The following is a 17,065-nucleotide window of genomic DNA, read 5'->3' as shown; positions in this document are numbered from 1 at the left end:
CCATATGCACTTGGGAGCTAAGCTTTGGAAATAACCATTGTTTTTACATTGTTTCCATTGGTACACTTTCTGCTTTCAAAACAGTCTATAAATTTTTGGAATGCTACTCATTTGTAATTTAATGATCAATTTGAAGACATTATCAAATTGTTATTGTCATCAGCTCCTGAGGTTTGATCTTTGAGGTCTGATCTTTACTGCCATCATCAACTACTATCACTTCATAGATTATAAGATTATAATCAAAAATTATCAAAGATTATAAGGGCTGTGCTGAAAGGACAAAGTAGTCAACCTGAAGGGGCTCTCAGTGGCCTATGATGCAAGAATCTGATCATTCTTCCACCTCCCCCCTGCCAAAAAAAAATTATTGCAATGGATCAAACCATGAAAAATACTGTAAATCATAAATTCACAATGACACTAAAAACAAAAACTGGGTAGGATGCAAGAACCATCTCATTTCAAAAATTTGCCTTTTGCATTTTATATGTATGAAAGGTATTTTAGGGTAAATGAATAGCTGAGGATGAGATTTCTTTCATTACAAAACTCTAGGTAATAAATGAAGGATACAATAAGAATATTTCACTTTGCAACCCACGATGAAATAAAGCATTTAGGTAATGATCCTCAATGACTACTAAAACCATTAGGCTGATGACAAACTTTATAAACTGGTGGGTCTGGCTGGCAACATTTGAAATCACAGATCCATCTTAACACCAGAGACAAATGGCCATTACATGACTCCTGATGAGACACGAGAGAAAGGAAGAAGCATCACTCACAATTTTTTCGTGATTAAAAAACACATCAAGTATGTATCTGATCAGGTCTCTCGATCCTAACTACCAGTTTATAGAAAATTTGAGATAGAAGATGTTAAAAGGCACTAAGGGGATGCAATCAAAGAAATCCAAATTGTGAGAAGTTCTACAGGACAAATGATCATATTAAAGACAAGGAAAAAGGCGGGGCGCAGTGGCTCATGTCTGTAATCCCAGAAGTTTGGGAGGCCGAGGAGGGCAGATCACCTGAGGTCAGGAGTTCGAGACCAGCCTGGCCAACATCGTGAAACCCCATCTGTACTAAAAGTACAAAAATTAACTGGGAGTGGTGGTAAGCGCCTGTAATCCCAGCTACTCAGGAAGCTGAGGCAGGAGGAGAATTGCTTGAGATTGCTTGAGGGCGGAGGTTGCAGTGAGCCAAGATCACGCCACTGCACTCCAGCCTGGGCGACAAGAGCCAGACTCGTTCTAAAAAAAAAAAAAAAAAAAAAAAAAAGACAAGGAAAAGAAAAAAACGGGGAGGAGAAACTGTCAACCGATTAAGAGACTCAAGATATCAACGGAGTACAACGTGTGGCACTTGTTTGGATCCTGATTGGAACAGACAGACATATATACTGAGACATATATGAGATAAATGAGGGCAAGTGAACTGAGGGGGCATTTGAAATCACAGAATAAACTTAAATCTGTGACCACTTTATTGTGTATTTTAAAAAGAAGGACCTTATCTGTTAGAAATAAATGCTGAGGATTTAAAGATAAAATGTCTTCCGAGTTGTTTTAAAATAATTCAGAAAGGAGGTGAGATTGTGAGAAAGAATGGAAAGTGGATACATATGAAGATAGGATGAGGTTTTGAAAAATTATTTTTTTAATGATTTATTGCTCTGGCATTTAAAAAACCTAAGTTTCACTAGTTGTGTAACATTTGAGTACACGAGCTCATTTCTCCAACATGTTTCCTCACCAGTAAAATAATGCTAATGATAACATATATGTCACAGTGTTATTTTAAAGATTTAATAACTCGTATTAAACCGAGTGCAACACAACATATAGTAAGTACTACAATCAATAAATGGTAGCTCTTATCACTTCAAGCTAGCGGGAACAAATACCGTCAGTACAAGCCCATAAAATCTGTGCAAAAGACCCAAAGTAAGGCAGCTTCAATCTAAGAATGTGTGAATCCACTCCCCGCCCGCACCCCGCCAAAAATAAATAAATAAATAAATAAATCCTGGTTTGCTCAAAAACTTGAAAAAACAAAAAAGCCCTAAACCCTGAAATCTCCACTAGTTAGGGCAAGAGAGGACTCCTCTCTCACCCAGATACTATCAACAAAGAAGTAAGGATGCATTACATTTTTATCTAAACTGTAAATTTATACATCCTCTGGAAAGATGGCAGAGTGACCCTCCTGGCAGTGCTGTCTAGGTGGCTAATCTGAATGTCAAGGAAGCTGAAATCCTCTCCACTTACTAACTAGAGGGCAGGCTCATTCCAAGGTGTGCGGGAGACAGTTCGCCAATTTTCTACCACTTAACAATCAGCAAATGTTTACAATATTTTTGTGTTTCGAGAGCAAGGGCAAAGACAATCGAGTTTGAATTCTATTGTCCTGCCTTGTTTAGGGGCAGTATATTTAGGGTGCTTAATTCTGGGACACAATGCGCCCCCGACAAGAGGCCTGAGGCCTGTCTCTCTCGCTCACCCTGCGTCCCTAGTGGGTCTCATCAATCCACGGATTTATTCCCATTTGTAACAGATGGCTGCCATCAGGGCTCCGTCACCCCTATTTGCTTAACCCCATCAGCGAAGGGGGCAGGCTAGGGAGCACACCCCTTCTGGGGGCTCGAGATCTCCCTGGGCGGAGCAGAACTGCAGCGGCTGCAGGTCCCGGAGAGTCTGGGAGAGGTCGAGGCTGACAGAGCAGGTGGGTAGCAGGCGCGGGCGCCAGGGGCGATGGAAGCGGCGACGATGCCAGGCCGGGTGGGTGCGCTCCAGTGTGAAAAAACTTACAAGTCTCTGAGCACACAAAGAGATAAGATTCCAAGGGAAAATCAACCGAAGAAAAGGAGAGTGAAACTCCAGGAAAGGAAGCTCCGAGGTCAGGAATTTGGGGGAAGCCGGGGGAAAAAGGGACTTGTCGGAGAACCGGTAGGGCGGAGGAGGGGACGCCTAAGGAGACGCACTCTCCAGGAGAGCGGTAAGCCCCGGCCTGCGCGAGTTCCCATCTCTGTTCTTACCAGTACGAAGGCTGCGGCCGCCAACGCCGCGCCGAGCACCGCCAGCTGCAGCAGAAACGGAGCCATCCTCCATGCCGGGGCCTTCCGCCCAATCCCGCACCTACACACAAGCGGAAGCGCGCCCGCGCGACCCGGCCCCGCCGTCAGAGAGGTCGCGCCCGCTGGCCGCAGCGCCCCCGCGTGGCGAGGCGGAGAAAACGCCGCTCTCGTGCTCTCGTGCCCTCGGCGCCCAGTTAAAGGTTTCTGGTTTATTACATTAGTTTTTATAAACTGTGGTAAAATAAAAAGTTGCCATTTTAATCATTTTAAGTTTACAATAGTGAGTGGCATTAATTACACACACAATACTGTGCAACCATCACCACTATCTATCTGTAAAGCCTTCCCAGCTCCCTCCAGGTTCTGGCAACAACTAATTGCATGCTCTATTTCGGGTATACTCATGCTAAAAAACAAAAAAAAAACAAAAAAAAAAAACAAAAAACAAACCACGCTGTGTTTATCAGACATTCAAATTTAACGTGGTATCCTGTATTTTATCTGGTAACCCCACCTAGGAGGGAGATGGCAGCCCTGAGCACGACACAGTTTCCAACACAAGGGGATGCTTAGGAGCCCTCAGCTCCGGGACCTGCAGAGCACAACGTGGTGCGGAAAATGAGCGCATAGAAAGTTCAGGTTTCTCGGCCGAGCGCGGTGGCTCACGCCTGTAATCCCAGCACTTTGGGAGGCCGAGGCGGGCGGATCACAAGGTCAGGAGATCGAGACCATCCTGGCTAACACGGTGAAACCCCCGTCTCTACTAAAAATACAACAAAATTAGCGGGGCGTGGTGGCGGGCGTCTGTAGTCCCAGCTACTCGGGAGGCTGAGGCAGGAGAATGGCGTGAACCCGGGAGGCAGAGCTTGCAGTGAGCCGAGATCGCGCCACTGCCCTCCAGCCTGGACGACAGAGCGAGACTCTGTCTCAAAAAAAAAAAAAAAAAAAAAAAGGTCTGGTTTCTCATGTGTTGGAGCACGGAGCCCTTGACCAGTGAAAAGGCAAGGCCAGGGCTCAGCCTAAGTCACAGGCGGAAAAAAGACGCAGAGACATTGGAATAACGCTCCACACGCACTGCTTGATTCCTCGCTAGAAACCTTGTTATCTCCGAACTGTTGGCGTTATTCTGAGTTACAGCACCAGCTCTTTTATAAAAAGGGAGACCGTCTCCTTCTTTAACAGCAGATTCGTCAAAATACGTCCAAGGCAAGGAAACCTAGAAGGGCGTCTGGGCAGGGGAAAGTCGATGCGAAGGCGGGCCAGGGACCTTTCGTCGCATCCCCACCTTGGCATTTCCTGTGGCGTGAGCGGCCAGGCGTCCGTGTCGAAAGTGCGGCGGCGGAACAGGCGCGCAGGAGAGGAGCGGCGCAGGCGCAGACGCGCGGGCGGGAAGATGGCGGCTGGGTTCAAGTGAGTGTTGGCGGGTGGCGGGTCGAGTTCTGTACCCTGGCGGACGGTAGCTTCCTTTAACTCTTAGCTGGGATTCTCTCACCTGGAGGCCGACCCCGTTGGGGTGCCATTTCCTTCCTTGTCGAAGCAGGCGACGGGCGGGAGGACCTGGAGGTCGTCACAGTGAAAAGAAAGGGCTTCTTCCCCCCAGTGAGACGGGAGATGAAAGGACTCTGTAGAGTTCCATACTCGGTGCGAGCGCTCGTGAGCGTGATGTGTAGTGAACGTGCAGTTCCACGTAATCTTTTAAAGATTGTGGCCGGGCGCGGTGGTTCACGCCTGTAATCCCAGCACTTTGGGAGGCCGAGGCGGGCGTATCACCTGAGGTCAGGAGTTCGAGACCAGCCTGGTCTACATGGTGAAACACTGTCCCTAATAAAAATATAAAAATTAGCCGGGTGTGGTGGCGGGCGCCTGTAGTCCCAGCTACTCAGGAGGCTGAGGCAGGAGAATCGCTTGAACCCGGGAGGCAGAGGTTGTAGTGAGCCGAGATAGCGCCACTGCACTCCAGCCTGGGCGACAGAGTGAGACTCTGAATCAATCAATCAAGATTGTTGCATCAGAGCCACATACCGCCTGCTTCTCCCTCTCCCGTAGTTTATTTCTAAAAGGATCATGCCTTGTTCGGAAGGTTTTTGTATGTGTGAAGCCAATGGACTTTATTAAAGTTTTTAAAAAATGGATAAAATAAATAAGATTCCAAAGGAAATCCATCATGTTGAAATAGTTATCTATGAGTATAAACTCCGAAGACATGATATAGTAGTATATATACTTGCTTTAAAATTAACCTTCGTAAACAAGATCTAGTGGCAAGACTAGTAGTAACTCCTGGGATTTCAAAGTAACAGTGAGCCTGAACATACCTTACACAGCTAAAGGGTACAAACGAAAACATTTGTGGTCTCCGTGGTTGTTAAAGTTGCGGGTACTGCTAATGTTACTATGGTTTATTGCCTACAGTCAGAAGTGAAGAATATGCTAAATTTCATTTACAGTGAAAATAAAGATGTACCTTTTGTTTCCTGAGTTATCCAGTAAGAGGTAACTATTCATGATCACTAGATTATGAAAATAATCGTTTTTCATGATCACTAGATCACTCTGAATCCTTGTTTCAGAGCAAGAACGACATGATTCTTTTGACACAGATTGAGCTTTTAAAGAGCTCACTCAAAGGGCTTTTAGACGCCAATTTTCTAATCGTTTATGGCAGAGTTAAGGACAGCAATTGAATGTGATTGCTACTGCAAGAATTTTTACTTTCTAGAATTACTTTTAGTTAAAAGTTGTGGAGATTAATGCTGCATCACCACACTCTTAAGATCTTTGCCAATTTCTGGATTTATGTTACGATTCATCAGTTTATCTCAGATATATTTTTAACACGTGTTTCAGAACCGTGGAACCTCTGGAGTATTACAGGAGATTTCTGGTGAGTAAAGGTTATGTACATGTTATGCGTTTTGATAACAATGAGCTGCTTTTAAAGATAAATTTCAAGTAATTTAATCCATTTGAAGTAACATTTAATGTTTCCCCGGTGTGTGTAAAACTTGTGAATAGATGTGTAAAATATGTAATAGGTATAATCTGTTTTTATATAAACATATTTATTTAGAAAGAGAACTGCCGTCCTGATGGAAGAGAACTTGGTGAATTCAGAACCACAACTGTCAACATAGGTAAGGATGTATTTTCCACTTTCAACTGTATGATATTCCCAAGTTTTAGTCTCTGAACCAGCTAAACAGTTTTTCAGCCAAATTCTTTGTCTAAAGGATTTGATGATTTTTTTGTCAAGAGATTTTTATCTACAAAAGCCCTGTAACTGAATGAAAAATGATTAACACAAATTCAAGGACAGGTGAATAATTATTTAAACACTAATTTAAAATAGTTATGTAAAAATTATTCTAACTTGAAATATTCATAAGCAACTGAGGGGGTAGCAAGATAATCATACACAGCAAACTAAAACAATTATTATGTGGATAATTTTGTAGCTGTTTTCCTTTTACGAACTTTTCATTTTGCTTATCTTCTCAGGTTCAATTAGTACCGCAGATGGTTCTGCTTTAGTGAAGCTGGGAAATACTACAGTAATCTGTGGAGTTAAAGCAGTAAGTCTAAATATGTCCTATTGAGATTTGAGTTACAAAGTTAGCTTTATTTATTAGATTGTAATATACACCTGTAATTCTACTCTTAATTTGGCAGTTGGGTGTCAATTTTTAATATTTAATTTCCCAAGAGCTTTCACTATGAGTGTTAGAAAATATGACCCAAGTTTAATGACTAAGTGAACAATTGTCAAATGTAGCAAAATGAAACAACTTTTAAAATCTTAGTCACCGTTTTAAAAAAATTTGGTTATATCATTTGAGAAATTAACAGATTTTTGGTGACATCCTTTTAGCCAGTGATGACATGTAATCTGTGTAAATGTGTAGAAAATTGAAATTGTTGAAAAGAAAAATTTGAGGGAATATTGGCTACCATTTACTGAGTACCTGCTATGTTCCAGACACCTTTTTAGGCGCTTTACAGAATTATCCACTTTAATCCCTACAACAATCATTTGTTACTTCCTTCTACCTCCTGTTTTACAGATGAGGTTCAGTAACCTGTCCAGGTACATAAGACTCATAAGTAAAACTTAGACATAAATCTGACTTCAAAGCCTGTGCTTCTTTGACTACACTATACCTTGTGTTATTTAACCTCAGTTGAGATTCTTCTTTGGTAAACCTGGAGTGATACATAACAATAAGATTTGAGAACTTGCTCCTTGTCAGGTTTTATGCCTGGGATTTAACAGGTCTATCTCATTTGGCCCTTACTAACAGTCCCTAGGAGTAGACACTATTTTCTTCCCATTTGACAAGATGAGGAGTTTAAGGTAAGAGGTTAAATAACTTGCCTAAAGTCTCTCAGCCAGTAAGTGTGGCTCTGACATTTGAACTGGCTTAGTAATTGCAGAGCGTTTGCTTTTTTTTTTTTTTTTTTTGAGACGGAGTCTTGCTCTGTCGCCCAGGCTGGAGTGCAGTGGCACGATCTTGGCTCACTGCAACTTCCGCCTCCTGGGTTCAAGTGATTCTCCTGCCTCAGCCTCCCAAGTAGCTGGGATTACAGGCGCCCACCACCACGCCTGGTTAATTTTTGTGTTTTTAGTAGAGACAGGGTTTCACCATCTTGGCCAGCTGGTCTCAAACTCCTGACCTCAGGTGATCCGCCTGCCTGTGTCCCAAAGTGCTGGGATTACCGGTGTGAGCCACCATGCCCAGCCGAGCTTTTGCTCTTTACCACTAAAGCAGCAGTTCCTAAATCTGGCTCTATCATCTGGAGAATAAATTAAGATTCTTGGCTACTAGGTGGGGGCACAAACCCAGTTACTATTTTTTAAAAGATCTCCAGGTAATCTTGACGAGCAGCACTATAGTGTAGTCCGCTGTACTGTAGTGCCTTCTTATCTTGTAGAGCTATTGTGAGGGTCAGCACCAATGTCCGTCGAGGCCCTGACACAGTTCCCTAAGCTGATATTTGATAGAGCCTTCCTTAACTGATTGCTAAATTGTCTTCATAATTTTTCAGTAGCTTCTTTCAATAGGAAACATTTCTTTGCTACTACAGGAATTTGCAGCACCACCAACAGATGCCCCTGATAAAGGATACGTTGGTAAGTTAAATGGTTTTGTAATTTTAATACAAATACTTTTAACACATTTAATAATTTTTAGTTAAGTCCTAGTTGAGTTGATGTAAATAAAATTATTCCTAATATTCAGAAATATTTAAGAATAAAACAAATTCCTCAAAAGTTTTCTGTTAGTAAAAGATAGCATAATAGCAGGACATAGAATTTCATAAATTTAACCTTTATCAAACTTGCTTGCTCAATTTTTGTTCATACATTCATATGTTACTAACCAAGAAAATAGAATTTTGGCTGGGTGTGGTTACTCACCCCTGTAATACCAGGATTTTGGGAGGCCAAGACAGCAGGATCGCTTCAGCCCAGGAATTCAAGACCAGCCTGGGAAACAAAGGAGACCCCCGTCTCTACAAAAAAAAAATCAAGTTAGCTGGGTGTGCCTGTGCACACCTGTGTCCCAACTACTTGGGAGGCTGAAGCAGGAGGATTGCTTGAGCCTGGGAGGTTGAGGCTACAATGAAATATAATTGTTTCACTGCATTCAAGCCTGAGTGAAAGAGTGAAACCCTGTTTCAAAAGAAAAAAAAATAGAATGGAATTTTTTTTAGTCAAAGAACTGTCATTGCACACCTTTTGTTTCCATAAAGATTCTTTGCTTTATACAACTGCTATTTTTTTCTTGTCTTGGAACCATCTGTTCTTTATGGTAGGAACCAACATTTTTTTAAATGAGAAAAACAGTTGGATGTTAGCAGAGGGGCTATATCTTCAGTTACAGATTGAGGTATTTTGAAAGATATCAGGAAAACTTGTAAAGGATTTAGGAGAATTGAGGTCTAAAATAGATTTTTTAAAAAGGCATATGGGGGAAAAAAGTCAGAAAAATAGAAATTTTATGGCTGGGAGTCTTAGAGAGACCAAACATAATATAGCTATAATATTACAATGTATTCTACTCAGAAAAGTCTGTCCATGGCCACAGTTGCCTTTACTGTGGATTGATAATACCTTTAACACTTCAATAATCCATAAATTAAAAAGTTTAGGCCAGGCATGGTGGCTCGCGCCTGTAATCTCAGCACTTTGGGAGGCTGAGGCGAGCAGATCACGAGGTCAGGCGATCGAGACCATCTTGGCCAATATAGTAAAACCCTGTCTACTAAAATACAAAAAATTATCCGGGCGTGGTGGCGTGTGCCTGTAATCCCAGCTACTTGAGAGGCTAAGGCAAGGAAATCTCTTGAACCTGGGAGGTGGAGGTTGCAGTAAGCTGAGATCGTACCATTGCACTCCAGCCTGGCAACAGAGCAAGACTCCATCTCAAAAAAAAAAAAAAAAAAGGTTTAGTTCATAGCTTCAGAGTGTTTCTTTCAGTTCCTAATGTGGATCTACCACCCCTGTGTTCATCGAGATTCCGGTCTGGACCTCCTGGAGAAGAGGCCCAAGTGGCTAGCCAGTTCATTGCAGATGTCATTGAAAAGTAAGAGCACCATGATAAAATTTTATTATAATTCATTTTCAGATAGTTTTTGACTTTTCGTTTACTTTGCTCTTTGTCATTAAATCAAGTTCACAGATAATTCAGAAAGAGGACTTGTGCATTTCTCCAGGAAAGGTAAGAGGAATAGAGAAGCTGTAAGTTCTTACTAATTCTGAAGGGATTTTTTTTGTGGGGGAAAGTGAACAAGGAAATTGAAACCACCAATCAAAGTAGCTTTAAATATGGCTGTCTTACAGATTTTAGAGATTCAGTAATTTCTTACTCTGTAATTCTCTAAATGAACCATATTGTTTATAAAAAACAAGTTTGACTAACTTACTGCCTGTCTGGGAGCTACCTTTTAAACTGAAGTAATTTTTCCCCCCCTTAAAGTTCAATCATTTTTTATTCCTTATAGCAGATTATAACATTAATCATGTTAACATATGTTTATGGTGAATCCACACAGTAGATTCCAAAGTCTGTTTGAAAATGTAAAACTAGGTTGATTAGAACCTAGAGAGGCTTTTCTACTAGATCATATAAAGTGATACGTTAGCACTGTAAAACTTAAACATTTCATGTATTATGGGAAAGTGCATTTTGAATTTTAGCTAGGGCTTTCAAAACCATCTCCCTTATCTGTAACCTCCCAATGAGAATGGGAATTCCTTCTACATCTGTAGCTCCATTAAGGGAAATGGACATGTTTGTCATTTGTCAGCTTGGCAATCAAAAGCCAGCTTTCACCAAAGCTGTCCACTTTCTTCTGGTTTTCTATAGAACTTTAAAAAGGTAAGGCATTTTCTTAAGGTTTTTGAGCCTTGAAGGTTATCTTGCTTGTTTAACCAAGGGTTCTGTGGTTCTTAAGTCTAAGCTAAGAGCATGTTCTACGCATTAGAAGACTTTAATTTCCTTTTGTGTTAATTCTATTTTAGCTTGCCTGGGTTCTATACTGTGATCTCATTTGCCTCGACTACGATGGAAACATTTTGGATGCCTGCACATTTGCTTTGTTAGCAGCCTTAAAAAATGGTAAGCAGCCTTACAAAAAAGGCAATATTCCCACTAATGGGTTAGAATGTTCTGTTTTGTGAAACTTTTAATGTACATTTGCTTTCATATGCTTCCAAATTAATGAATGTAATGCTGACATGACTTTCCAAATATAGTTCATAGTTGTATATTCTGTAACTGAATGCTCTTTAGAGTGCTGCTTTGACTGTACCCATCTACTTAAGTTAGGACTTCAGTCCTTTCCAAAATAGTGTTAATATTGGTGGGAGAGGGAGACAAGAGTTGTAACTTCTGGCTAGGTGATTGATGAAGATCTGCCAGTAGTCTCCTACTTCTTTATGTGATATTGCCAAAAGAAGTAGAATGGATTCTGTTGTTTTTACTGTGAGGCCGTAGTAATAGGGGTTTCTTAGCAAGGAGTTAGGTTGACTGATTAGTTACAGATTTCAATAACTTGTGCATATTCCCTATCATTGATGAATTGGTAGGAACAAATAATTGGAGGTGGAAAATAAAGTTAGCACAGCAATATTACAGTAGAGTGGTTAAGTGAATTGGAGGTAGAAAATGAAGTTAGCACAATATTATAATAGAGTGGTTAAAGTGGAGATTCCTGGCTCTGTCACTCTGTGCTGAAGTTTCCGTATCTATAGTAAAATAGGGATAACAGTACTTACTTTGTAAGAGTATTGATTAGGTGAATACAATGAAAATATGAAAATGCTTAAAACAGTACCTGGCAGATATAAATTTAAAAATTATGCAATAAGCACTAGGTAGGAATGTCAGATGTTGTGAAAAGCAATGTATATCGTCTATATTTACCTTAGTGGCTGTAAGGTGCTTTTTAAAAAGAAATGTTCTGGGCAAGTTAAATAGAGGGAAAGGTGAATTAAAAAAAAAAAAGCTTGGAAACCATTTGTTTCTTAGAGACTTACTTTACAGATTTGCCTTTTCTTAGTACAGTTGCCTGAAGTTACAATAAATGAAGAAACTGCTTTAGCAGAAGTTAATTTAAAGAAGAAAAGTTATTTGAATATTAGAACTCATCCAGTTGCAACTTCCTTTGCTGTGTTTGATGAGTAAGTTAATCAAACTTACTTTAAAATTTTCTATATTTAAGATTAGGGTAATTGATGTTCAGCATTCTAACTCTTTAGGAAGTGTTATGGTGACCCTACATCCTAGTTTTCCCTGGACACTTGAATTTATACTTGTCCCTGCACAATTATTTCTAGTCAACCTGTCTGCTTTCATAAGCATCCTGATTTGGATGATCAATTGTGTTCACTTTACCTGTTCCTTGGTTTACTTATACCTGTGTAATGTTAATTTTCAATTCTTTCACTAAAGATTTATCTGAAGCTATCTTCAGTATTTTCCAAGGATTTTAGCATGTTCAGAAATAGAAGAGCAGGGCTGGGCGTGGTGGCTCACGTGAGCCTGTAATCCCAGCACTTTGGGAGGCTGAGGCGGGGGATCACCTGAGGTCAGGAGTTCAAGACCAGCCTGGCCAACATGTTGAAACCCTGTCTCTACTAAAAATACAAAAATTAGCTGGGTGTGATGGCATGTGCCTGTAATTGCAGCTACTTGGGAGGCTGATAGTATGTTTAGTATTTTAAAGTAAAATTTGTTCCATGGATTCATAACTTATATTTTTTCTTTTTATAGCACTTTGCTTATAGTTGACCCTACTGGAGAGGAGGAACATCTGGCAACGGGAACCTTAACAGTAGTAATGGATGAGGAAGGCAAGCTCTGTTGTCTTCACAAACCAGGCATGTCCCTGCCACTTCAGTCCTAAACATATGTAGATGATAACTCAGTGTGAGCCTTAAATTAGGGAGGGCCAAATGGAATATGGGATATTTTATTTACCTAATTTTAGTATAGTTTCTTAGCTACCTCAAATGTTCTTCCATCTTGATGGTATATGTCAGTGGTTCTTAAACTTAAGACATACATTAGAATCACTTGGAGGTCTTGTGAAACTAGTAGATCTTGAGACTGTACCCTGATTTACATTATCCAATTTTTTTGTTTTATAATTTGACATGACATTAGTGTTTTTAGAAAAGGAATGATAACTGAGATTAAAAGTATTGGCAAAATAATTTTTCAGGTGGAAGCGGGCTAACTGGAGCTAAACTTCAGGACTGTATGAGCCGAGCAGTTACAAGACACAAAGAAGTTAAAAAATTGATGGATGAAGTAATTAAGAGTATGAAACCCAAATAAATAGCCACATTTTCAAAACAGATTTGTAAAAATTGTATTTGTTAACACTGTGCACAAACGTTTTATACTAAATAAATATCAAACTACATTCTTCTGAAAGATGTTTCTATTATTTCTTAGGTCACTTACTTCCATATATATTATGTATAGTGAAACCATTTTTAAAAAGCAATGACTTAGGCAAACCAACCCTAGTTTGTTAAACCATTTCCCTGTTTTTATTTAAAAATGATAAGGTTGTGCTTCTGTATAAAGTTTGTACATCTAGCAATGTAAAATACTGACACATTAAAAAAAAACAAAAAGTAGAAACTCAATCCTTTTGATTCAATGCTCTTGTGTTTTTTAAAAAGGAACAAAAAGTAATGCAAGACTCAGAATTTTGGAGTGGTTGGCGTGCCTCTCTTCATTTTACTTTTTGACTGGCTGCCTGTATGCCGATGACGATGTAGCTGAGCTGTTTGTGCTGCTGCTGCTGCTGCCATAGCCATTTGATGCTGCAAGAATCGCAACTGCTGCAAAAGGGAGGGAAAAAAATCAAGTTATGTTAAATGCAGGCAGGTGTGGAAAGGTGCTTTTCCTGAGAGTGACGAAACAACACAACTGAAAAAGGGAGAAAGCACCAAGATAACAAAAAGGGACTATACCACATTGAGACAATGCACAGTCAAACAGCACCAGTGGCACAGAAGCCTGCTGAGGGCTTTAAAAATGATTCTTGGCAAACTTCAAAATTATTTGTTACTTTGCCCTGCCAGTCTATATTGTAGTAACTCAGCAACTTCAGTTACCATTTTGTTGTATAATGATAGTTTATAGCAATATAAAACAACCCTGAATATCAAGATAGTCAACTATAATATGCTGACTTTCCTTCCTAAAATTATGGTATAACATTTTTCTAAATAAACAGGTATGACATTTACTAATAGGAACACTTTTCTGCAGTAAAATATTAGAAAGTTAACAATTGGCACTTAAAACTGTCTTTCAAAATATACTGCATACTAGAAAAATGTATGTTAATGTGCCACCAGCACTTCATGAAAAATTTTAAATTAGAGTATGGCTTAAATGTACAAAATATATTCAGTGCTCCAAGTTGACTGGCTAAAATGTCAGACTTTTAAATTTTGCTAAATTATTCACCAATTACAGTCTTAAAAGACAGTAAAATAAAACTAAAGCAAGTTATTTTGAGGTACTTTTGGAGCTGAGTATCTTTAAAAATGTAATCAGAGTGAAGTTGCTGGATTACTTGTATCTGTTGCTGCTGCTGTTGAAAGGCAGAGGAGAGCTGGAATCTCTGCTGAGGAAGGCTTTGCTCAGGTCTGTTCTCGGCAGAGCCAAGCTGAGACAACACTACAGAGAGGAGAAGGGGAAAGCAGGCCAGTCAAAAAGTTTGAAGGCTACCAGGGTTAGAAAAGGACAACATAGAAAATGAAATAATAGAAAAGTTAGCAGTATGATTATCTTAAGTATCAAATCATAGACATTTCAGAATAAATTTAGTATATGGTCTCCTGTTAGTTGGGGGTACCACTGATTATGGAACTTTCTGGACACAAAAAGAGATGCACTCCCTTAGTGCATTATGTATCAAAGCACTGAACCTCTCTTCTCTTGCATCTGTATAAAATTTGATACTGATGCTATTTTGTTTAGAAGAGTATATTATTTTTGAAATATAACCAACAAAGTAGGAAAAGGGAGATGGAAGAAATCCAAACTATTGTAACAACAAAGCTGGTAGACAGACAATTGCTTTAAACAAAAGATGCTGCAATGAATATCAGACTACTAACAACAAAGGTGGTGAACTGAGACTAAGCATTGTTTGTTTTTTTTTTTAGCTGAATGGGACCACAGTAATCAGTTCAACACTCATTTTACATATGAGGAAGTTTGAAGGCCAACATGATTTAAGTGACTCACTCAAAGTTAAGAAGTCTAGCTAGGAACATTCTCATGATTTTTTCAGACTAGAGTTGTTTCCACTAAATTATACTACAACTATTTTTGGAAATTCACAACTGGTCTGATAAAGGTATGTAATTATATAAACTTCTATTTGGAAATTCACTACCTCTAAATTGGAACTTTATATGTAAGGATTACTTACTTCCAAAATAAAGATTATTACTCTAAAAGACTTCTAAAGGCATCATAGTAAGCCCACAGTGATAAGATGCTGACAACATAGTCACTCATTCAATCCTCAAACTCTTATCATAGTTTTCCTATCCATGTGGCTTACTCTTTCAATTAAGTGTGAAGTTAGAATTATCGTCTTCAACTGACAGGATAATCATTAAGAGTAATCTTTAGTTCACCATTTACTGCTGGAAGTGTTGAGAAGTAATTTTTTTTTTAAATGATAAAAGTGGCTTACAGAAGCTATGCTATTGACCATTAAGACTTAAGTCATTTATGCAACTACAAGTTACCAGAATGAGACCAAAGAGTATGCAATCTAGAAAAATTCTGTCTTAACCCAGGAAAACAAAAAAGTTATTAATTAAGGTAACTATTGGCAAACACTGAAAACAGCTCTGGTAACCTAGTAAAGTGGATAATTATTTTGCCAGTAAACTGTAACATAAGGAAACACAACTGTGGTAATTATGTTAAGTCAAAGCTCTTTTAATTAATTCACTATCAAATTAATGAAAAAAATCTCAGCCATTAATCAATTTAATAGTTCACACATCATAGCTTTACTTTTTCCTGTTTACTGGTTGCAAGGGAAGGAAAAGAAAATAATTTAAGTGGTGAGATGCCAAATAGATTAGATATGTTTAGTAAATTCATATAAAGTTATGAAGATACCTACCAGCTGCCTGTGACTGCATAAAACTTCCTACTCCAGTAAGGTTAATAACAGCAGCTTGCTGAGCAGATAAGGCCTGTTCTTGACTGGTTGAACCTTGTTCAGAACCCTGAATAAAAAAATAATAAATGACTTGTATAAGAAAGAAAAATTTGAGCTGGTGAAAAGAAATCAGTATTTTTTCCTATATGAAAGAAAGCAGTATTAGACTAGTCTTGTAAAAAGAATAACAAGGAAAATACTTCAAAGGTATTTAGAATAAGCAAGAATACATTTATGGTATTTGAACAAAGAAAACTTCATTTTTCAGTGCATCTGTATTTATTGTTTGATGCTACCTAGATAATGCCTAAGGCTTTTATAAAGCTTCACTGTAACAATTTTTTGAAGCTTAAAACACCCTTTGTAACATAAACACAGTAGTGGAACTTTTAGTCAGCAGACTAAGTCAAGAAAAGGAAATAAAAGGTATATACATTTTATAGGAAAAAATAAAATTGTCCTTATTTGCAAATGGCACAACTGTCTATACGGTAGAAAACCCTAAGCAATCTCCAAAACAGCTCCTAGAAGTAGTAAGTTCAGTAAGAGGGCACAAAACAAGACCAATATACAAAAATCAACACTATATATACTAGTAATGAACATGTGAAAACTGAAATAAAAAAATACCATTCACAATTACTCAAAAAAAAAAGAGAAAAGCTTAGGTATTAATCTTAAGTCTAAGAAAACATATACAGGGCTTGTATACCAAAAACTACAAAACACTGACTTTGGTCTAGATAAGGACATACTATGTTCATGTACTGGAAGACTCACATCATAAAGATGGCAGTTCTTGCCCCAAACTGATCAACAAGTTTAACTCAATTCTTTTAGAAATGCCGGCAAGGTTTTTGTAGATATAGACAAGATGACTTTAAAATGTATACGGAAAGGTAGAGAACCTACATTAGCTACAACAATTTTGAAAAATGGTATGGGAGAAAACACTGCCCAATTTTTTTTTTTTTTTTGAGACGGAGTCTCGCTCTGTCGCCCAGGCTGGAGGGCAGTGGCGCGATCTCGGCTCACTGCAAGCTCTGCCTCCCAGGTTCACGCCATTCTCCTGCCTCAGTCTCTCCGAGTAGCTGGGACTACAGGCGCCCGCCACCACACCCGGCTAACTTTTTTTTTTGTATTTTTAGTAGAGACGGGGTTTCACCGTGGTCTCGATCTCCTGACCTCGTGATCCGCCCGCCTCGGCCTCCCAAAGTGCTGGGATTACAAGCGTGAGCCACCGCGCCCGGCCAACACTGCCCAATTTTA

At 39.2% G+C, this 17,065-nt stretch overlaps 3 protein-coding genes across 21 annotated transcripts in view; 1 reads left to right on the top strand and 2 right to left on the bottom strand.

Moving 5' to 3' along the window:
• The window catches only part of ALG5 (ALG5 dolichyl-phosphate beta-glucosyltransferase), a 51,025-nt gene extending 46,229 nt beyond the window's left edge, over positions 1–4,796 (bottom strand). Inside the window, exon 1 of one of the 3 annotated variants that reach the window (XM_058437661.1) lies at positions 4,575–4,796. Coding sequence is in view for 1 of the 3 variants with exons in the window: in XM_032150458.2 (XP_032006349.1) it covers positions 3,044–3,109 (66 nt within the window). In the remaining 2 variants the exon portion in view is untranslated. Of the gene's footprint in view, positions 1–2,508; positions 2,859–3,043; positions 3,396–4,574 lie in introns of those variants that run through there. The other 2 variants (XM_032150458.2, XM_058437662.1) reach the window with 2 other exon arrangements.
• Positions 4,441–13,241, top strand: EXOSC8 (exosome component 8). The gene is made up of 11 exons (XM_032150455.2): positions 4,441–4,492; positions 5,930–5,966; positions 6,153–6,216; positions 6,581–6,654; positions 8,165–8,210; positions 9,561–9,666; positions 9,756–9,801; positions 10,605–10,701; positions 11,645–11,765; positions 12,358–12,464; positions 12,809–13,241. Exons 1-11 carry the CDS (start codon positions 4,476–4,478, stop codon positions 12,922–12,924), a joined length of 831 nt encoding a protein of 276 aa, XP_032006346.2. The 5' UTR covers positions 4,441–4,475; the 3' UTR covers positions 12,925–13,241.
• SUPT20H (SPT20 homolog, SAGA complex component) overlaps positions 13,120–17,065 on the bottom strand; it is a 50,879-nt gene continuing 46,933 nt past the window's right edge. For 11 of the 17 annotated variants that reach the window (XM_032150433.2, XM_032150438.2, XM_032150447.2 and 8 more), the window contains 3 exons: positions 15,758–15,863; positions 14,183–14,286; positions 13,120–13,439 (listed from right to left, as the gene is read on the bottom strand). In XM_032150433.2, the coding sequence (XP_032006324.1) occupies positions 13,299–13,439; positions 14,183–14,286; positions 15,758–15,863 (351 nt within the window). In that variant the 3' untranslated portion in view covers positions 13,120–13,298. The remainder of the gene's footprint in view (positions 13,440–14,182; positions 14,287–15,757; positions 15,864–17,065) is intronic. The other 6 variants (XM_058437658.1, XM_032150450.2, XM_032150443.2 and 3 more) reach the window with 1 other exon arrangement.

The sequence above is a fragment of the Hylobates moloch genome, unplaced genomic scaffold, assembly GCF_009828535.3.
Source record: "Hylobates moloch isolate HMO894 unplaced genomic scaffold, HMol_V3 SCAFFOLD_4, whole genome shotgun sequence".
Lineage (NCBI taxonomy): Eukaryota > Metazoa > Chordata > Mammalia > Primates > Hylobatidae > Hylobates > Hylobates moloch.
Note: the sequence above shows the minus strand (reverse complement) of the source record. Positions and strands in the feature narration are given on the sequence as shown.